The 6961-nt window shown below is 47.9% G+C and overlaps 1 protein-coding gene across 1 annotated transcript in view; it reads left to right on the top strand.

Moving 5' to 3' along the window:
- pcxb (pyruvate carboxylase b) overlaps positions 1-2849 on the top strand; it is a 76811-nt gene extending 73962 nt beyond the window's left edge. Inside the window, exons 24-25 of the mRNA XM_084691688.1 lie at positions 570-710; positions 957-2849. Of these exons, the coding sequence (XP_084547814.1) occupies positions 570-710; positions 957-1211 (396 nt within the window). The 3' untranslated portion in view covers positions 1212-2849. The remainder of the gene's footprint in view (positions 1-569; positions 711-956) is intronic.
- Positions 2850-6961: the final 4112 nt, after the last annotated feature.

Raw genomic sequence — 6961 nt, 5'->3', positions numbered from 1 at the left:
GAGAGAGACGAGTCTGTTACCATGGGAGTAAGAGGGACAGTTATGAGAATGCCTCAATTCACCTGGATTATTTTAGATTAGTGTGTGTGTGTGTGAGTGTGTGAGTGAGTGTGTGTCTGTATGCCAACTGAGGTCACTAAGAAGACAGGAATAGAAATATTATCATGCACACACACACACACACACTAGTTTTAACTCATGGCACAGACAGATTATGGACATAATAAGAGACAGATTAAGACAGAGATTAGGAGTGGGAGATTAGAGAGGTAGAAATAAACATGTAAATTTGACTGTTTGCATGAATTTCTGAAATATTAGTACGACAGGGTTGAATGTGAGGGAGAGAGGGAGATTGGAGGAAAGGCAGTGATAAAGAGATATGACCAAAGAACAGCTTGAATAGATTTGACAGAAAGACTATATGCTGTACACATTGTGTATGTCCTCCCTCCCTCCCCTCTCCCCCTCCCTCCCTCTCCCCCTCCCTCCTTCTCCCCCTCCCTCCCCTCTCCTCCTCCCTCCCTCCCTCCCCTCTCCCCCTCTCCCCCTCTCCCCCTCCCTCCCAGGTGGAGATAGAGAGAGGGAAGACTCTCTACATCAGGGCAGTGACCGTGGGTGAGACCACCAGGTCCGGCCACAGAGAGGTTTTCTTTGAGCTCAACGGTCAGCCGCGGTCTGTTCTGGTCAAGGACAACACGGCCATGAAGGTAACCGCCTCTCTATCGCAACCCCACCGCCGCACGGTCCACTGGACCACAATGTGGACCGTGAAATTACAATCTAATTCTCATTTCCAACAAAGAGCTTTACTGTTGCCCTTTATACAGACTGGCACACACACACACACACACACACACATCTTCATCACCAGGGCATTCAGTCAAGCTTTGAACTAAGAAGCTCTTGATTCAGTGGAACTTTCTTCTCTCTGTTTGTCCCCCCCCCCCCTCCAGGAGATGCAGCTGCACCCCAAGGCCCAGCGCTCCGTCAGGGGGCAGGTGGGCGCCCCCATGCCCGGCAGGGTCCTGGAGGTCAAAGTTCAGCGGGGTGACAAGGTCACGAGGGGTCAGGCCCTCTGCGTCCTCTCTGCCATGAAGATGGAGACCGTGGTCAACTCCCCGACAACAGGCACCGTCACCGCCGTCCACGTCGCCACGGATACCAGCCTGGAGGGAGACGACCTCATCCTGGAGATAAAGGAGGAGTAGAGAGAGAGAGAGAGAGAGAGAGAGAGAGAGAGAGAGGAGAGGGATTGATGGGTGGAGGGAGGGAGGATGTGTAATGACTTTAATGGATGATGGAATGATGGGTTTGAGGAAAGGAGGGAGAGAGAGAAAGGGAGAAAGAGAGGGAGGATGGAGGGATGTAGGTAGGTAGTTATGGAGTCACAGTGTGTGTGTTTCCAGGGTAATGACTGCTTCTGATATAATTAGAGGTCTAATGTTGAAGGTATCACGCACACTAATAAGACACTCTGCACTCTGCTGAGTCTGCAGGCGACAGGTGTGTGCGCACACATTGATGTAAGTGTGTGTGAGAGTGAGTATGTGTGTGTTTGTGTCTGTGTGGGAGTGTGTGTATGTGTGTGTTTGTGTCTGTGTGAGAGTGTGTGTGAGAGTGAGTATGTGTGTGTTTGTGTCTGTGTGGGAGTGTGTGTGTGTGTGTGTGTTTGTGTCTGTGTGGGAGTGTGTGTGTGAGTGTAATGCACCTCCACTCATGCGGTAAAGTCATTCTGGGCAGCTGAAATATTTATGCCAACACAAGCTAACTGAAGAGAAGGTAAAAGGAGTCTGTGAGTGTGTGTGTGTGTGCAAGTGGGGGGGAGGGGGGTTGTCACAGTTGCCATGGTAACCTCCCTCGAGCGACAACATTCAGGAACACCAAGTAAGGTCGGATCAGATTTGAACCGATTAGATCAGATCGTATTAGATTACATTATATTAGCACCTGGGAGTTAGATAAAAGTGTTCAATTAAAGTGTTATTTAGATCAGAAGTGACAAGTTTTAATCTGAGGACTTTCTTCTTCTGTGGTCCCTTGCTCTTTACCTCCCAGCCTGTCTGACCAATAGCATGGCTTTCCTGGTGTGCTCACGCTCTTGTGTGATTGGTCAATGTTCTGAATTGTGTGTCTCCTCCCTATTCCTGTATTGAGTATTACAGGGTGGGGAGGAGAGGGGAGGGGAGGGGAGGAGTTAAGTTTTTGTACATGATGCTTGAAGCTAAAACTGTGAAAATGCAACTTTTTAAAGAATGTTTTCAAGCTACAACAAAACCTCCTTCCTTTCATCCCTCCTCCCTCTCCTCCTGTTACTTTTTACTTGCTTTTTGATCCTTGCTTTTTGGTTTTGGAAGGAGATATCTTGAACTGTTTAATGTGTGTATTATTTTATCCTAATTGACACAAAGTATGCTAACATGTACTCCATCTCTCTCTCTCTCTCTCTCTCCATCTCTCTCCCGTCCTCTTTCCTTCTGCTGTTGGTTTCTTCTTGAAAGGGGAACTTTGATCTCTGTGTTGGAGAAGATATTTGATGTTTTATCGTTGTGTTTTTTTGTCCTTGAACATGAAACCAAACCTAGGAAGTCTGGCCTCAAAGAGAGAGAGAGGTAGAGAGAGAGCTGTAGAGAGAGAGCGAGAGAAAGAAAGAGGAAGAGGTTTAGAGAGGTACAGAGAGAGAGAGGTGTAGAGAGAGGTAGAGAGAGAGAGGTGTAGAGAGAGAGAGAGAGAGGGTGCGAGGGAGGGAGAGAGGGAGACAGAGAGAGAGGTAGAGAGAGGTGTCGAGAGAGAGAGAGACAGACAGACAATCTGACAACTTGCTGTATCTTTTAATACAATTTATTCAAATGAGCTACTGTTTTCAAGATGTTTTTGTTATGTCCATCATCTAAATACTAATTGTGTGCGTGTGCAACAAGAATAACAACTTAACATTATAAAAACCATGATAACAACATGACAGTGTAACAACTGTGCAGGGAGGGAGGGAGGGAGGGAGGGAGGGAGGGAGGGAGGGAGGGAGGGAGGGAGGGAGGGAGGGAGGGAGGGAGGGAGGGAGGGAGGGAGGGAGGGAGGGAGGGAGGGAGGGAGGGAGGGAGGGAGGGAGGGAGGGAGGGAGGGAGGGAGGGAGGGAGGGAGGGAGGGAGGGAGGGAGGGAGGGAGGGAGGGAGGGAGGGAGGGAAAGAGGGAGGGAAAGAGGGAGGGAAAGAGGGAGGGAAAGAGGGAAGGAAAGAGGGAAGGAAAGAGGAAGGGAGGATAATGATTACTATTCCAGTCACGTGCGTCATGGTAACCTGTCTTGTGTACATCCATCCATGTGTTTCTGTCTTCTGTCTCCGTGGAAACAGGTGTTTAGAGAACATGTCTGAGTGACAGGGAGGGAGGGAGCCGTCACATGTCCAGGCGCAGTATTGATTGGTTAATCTTACTCAAAATGGATGAGCACACACACACATATCCGGATGTGGGTCATATTGATCTACATCAGTGTTATCAAGCACCAGTGAAGTTCTGCTCGTGTTTGAGTGTGTGTGGTGTGGGTGTGTGGTATAAGCATGTGTGTGTTTGTGTCTTCCTCACTCTCTCTCCCTCTCTCTTTTCCTCACACACACACAAGAACACACCCTTCTTCTCTTTATCTCTCTCAAACACAAACAGACACAAATACACCCACACACTCACGTTCTGAAATGTCATATACACCAGAGCTGCACGCTACTTCAGTGCTGTCTCAATAATCGTCACACACACACACTTAGACATTTACAGCCTTGTCCTGTTCTGCTGAATCAGTTCATTCAGGTCACCCTGGAAGAAAAATTAATTTCCTAGTTGAAGTGTGTGTGTGTGTGAGAGAGTGTATGTCAGCGTGTGTGTGTGTGTGAGAGTGTATGTGTGTTTGTGTGTGGGTGTGTGTGTGAGAGTGTATGTCAGCGTGTGTGTCTGTGTAAGTGTGTTGCTGTAATGCGAGGTGAAAGTTTCTTGTTGCCGTGGTAATGATGCTGTTGCCGTGAATGATAGAGAGAGAGAGCATTGCTGTGTCCCTCCATCGCCACAGTAACCTGTCTCCAGGGAGATAACAGATGGAAAACAAGATAGAGGGAAGGAGAGAGAGAGATGTAATGGACAGATACAAGAGATAGGAGGATGGGTACACTCAAAAGTATCAGAATTATCTGGCGTGTGTGTGTGTGTGTGTGTGTGTGTGATGGATGGTCTTGTCTGAGAAGCCAGGAGAGAGGTTGATGTGATCGATCAGACTCAATCCTCAGAGATTAGAGAAAGGGAGGGAGAGATGCAGGGATGTAGAGAGGGAAGGAGGGAGGGAGAGATGGTGGGAGGGATGGAGGGAAAGGGAGAGAAAGACAGAGAATTCTCCTCTCCTGACGGCTCCTCAAAATGTTTCTAACATTTATTCTCTGAGTTTTCCTGGGAGATTTTCCTTGCCTTCCTCGAAGGTTTAGGTGCATGAAAAGGGCTGTACAAACCATATATGATTTGACCAACCAGTCTCTGTCATTATCTTTGTCTCTCTCTCTGTCTCTTTCTCTCTCTATCCCTCTCTCTCTCTCTCTCTCTCTCTCTATCCTCTCTCCAAGGACATGAAGACAGACACCATCTAAAACACACACACTGAGTCCCCTTCAGAGTGTTTGAGTTAATCGCTGATCATCTGTTTATTCCTGCTGAGGCAGATATGAAAGAGCTTTGTGTTGATGTCAGCATTCCTACACACACACACACACTCACACACTCACTCACACAGTCACACTTCGACTAAAAACTAGGGCATGCATCAGACTGTGCACACACACACAAAATCTCACGCAACACAGAACCTTGGGCATGGCTAAAACTGTAGACACACACACAAGCCAAACATAGAACAGGCAATTCCAACAGGCCATGAGGAAGGGAGAGAGAGGGGGGAGAATGGAGGAAGGGGGAGAATGGGGAGGTATCTATAGAATCTATATTTCTTTCATCAAGCATACACACCTCCCCCTCCTGTCTCAAGCTCTATTTAATATACTGTACTCACCTCCCTCCTCTCCCTCTCTCTCTCTCTCTCTCTCTCTATCTCTCTCTCCTGTCTCTCTCTCTCTCTCTCTCCTGTCTCTCTCTCTCTCTCTCTCTCTCCTGTCTCTCTCTCTGTATCTGTCTCTCTATCTCCTCTGTCCTCTCTCTCAACATCTCTGTTTCCATAACCCTCTATCTCTCTCTCCACCCTCTCTCTCTCTCTCTCCCTCTCTCTCCCTCTCTCTCCCTATCTATCTCTCTCTCCCCCCTCCCTCTCTCTCCCCCCTCTGCCCCCCCTCCCCTCAGGTACAGATGCAGTTCGTTTAGTTAATTACTGTCATTTCCGCATGGTTAGTGTGCTCACAAGCACATGCAAACACATGTTCACAATACACACACAACACAAACAGTCAGAAAACCACACTAACTCACAAACACATTCACATATGATCATCTAAAAATATTCTCTCTGTCACTGTGGAGCTTTTCCATTTAGAGCGCACGCACATGCAGACACACACGCAGACACACACGCAGACACACACAAACACACGCAGACACACACAAACACACACGCAGACAAACACAAACACATGCAGACACACACACAGAACAAACGGTTATTACATGGATTGACAGAAATAGTGATGAAATATGATGTTCTTCTCACCTAAGCACCAAACTGTCAGAAAGAGAGAAAGAGGGAGGGAGAGAGAGGCGAGAGGGAGAGAGAGGAGGGAGGGAGGGAGGGAGGGAGGGAGGGAGGGAGGGAGGGAGGGAGGGAGGGAGGGAGGGAGGGAGGGAGGGAGGGAGGGAGGGAGGGAGGGAGGGAGGGAGGGAAACTCTCGCTCAGAGTGAGAAGGTTGTTGTTTTCACATTAGAGAGGTGTAGAGAGGTGTTTCATGAAATGAAAATGAAATGAGAGGAAAGAGAGAGGGGGGAGAGAGGAGAGAGAGACATAGGGAGAGAGAGAGGGTGTCTAGTTCCCTCCAGCTAAAGTGACCTTTTTACTGTCTCTCAATCCTCTGCCTGACTCACTAATGGAAACCATGGCCTGACACACACATATACACATATACACACACACATATACACACACACATATACACACACACACACACACATGGGGGGGCAGGCCCACCGCCTCAAAGATCCTCTCCTCGGTCACACCAAAAAGTGTGTGCGAGCATGTGTGTGTGTGTGTGTGTCTGTAGGGTTTGAGACAAGGTTTGGAGGTTAATGGTGAGAGAGAAAGAGAGGAGGATGGAGAGAGAAGGATGACGATCTAGCTGTCTGCAGTACATTATGCTGCATTATGCTTGGATTTAATGAGAACCTTTAAACATGTTCACTCTCAGGTGCAGAGAGGTAGAGAGACAGAGACAGAGAGAGAGAGAGAGGGGGGGGTGATAGTAGTTTAACATAGAACATTATTACTATTATTACAGAAAACTGTGGAATGATGGAGGTAGGGAGGGGGGAGAGAGAGAGACAGAAGGAGAGAATGAGATGAAGGGTGATTGGGTTTAGAGGAACACAGAACACGCTCTGTGATGTCACTCCAGATTAGTTTTTTGTTTCTCTATTCTTTCCTACCTTCCTCCACCTCTCTCTTTCTCACAATTCACCCCTGCAGCACTTTCTGCACTGCTCAGCATGACTGTGTGTGTGTGTGAGACAGAATGCATGTTCGTGTTGAGAATAGATGTGTGTATACAGTATGTGTGTGTTTGGCTGTCAGTTTGTGTTTGCTGGGGCAGCTTTTTATGACCGCCTTGGCCAAAATATTACAGAGAGAGAGCGAGAGAGAGAGAGAGAGAGAGAGAGAGAGAGGTGGGGGGGAGGGGAGGGGAAGGGAGGGTGTGTGTGTGTTTGCCATTGCATTTAACATTCAACAATCACACAATTAAACCTCTTTCATTAACATTTCTGGATTCTC

This window comes from Hypomesus nipponensis, chromosome 25 (genome assembly GCF_054491055.1).
Source record: "Hypomesus nipponensis isolate SF chromosome 25, ASM5449105v1, whole genome shotgun sequence".
NCBI lineage: Eukaryota > Metazoa > Chordata > Actinopteri > Osmeriformes > Osmeridae > Hypomesus > Hypomesus nipponensis.
This window is presented reverse-complemented; position numbering and strand designations above follow the sequence as displayed.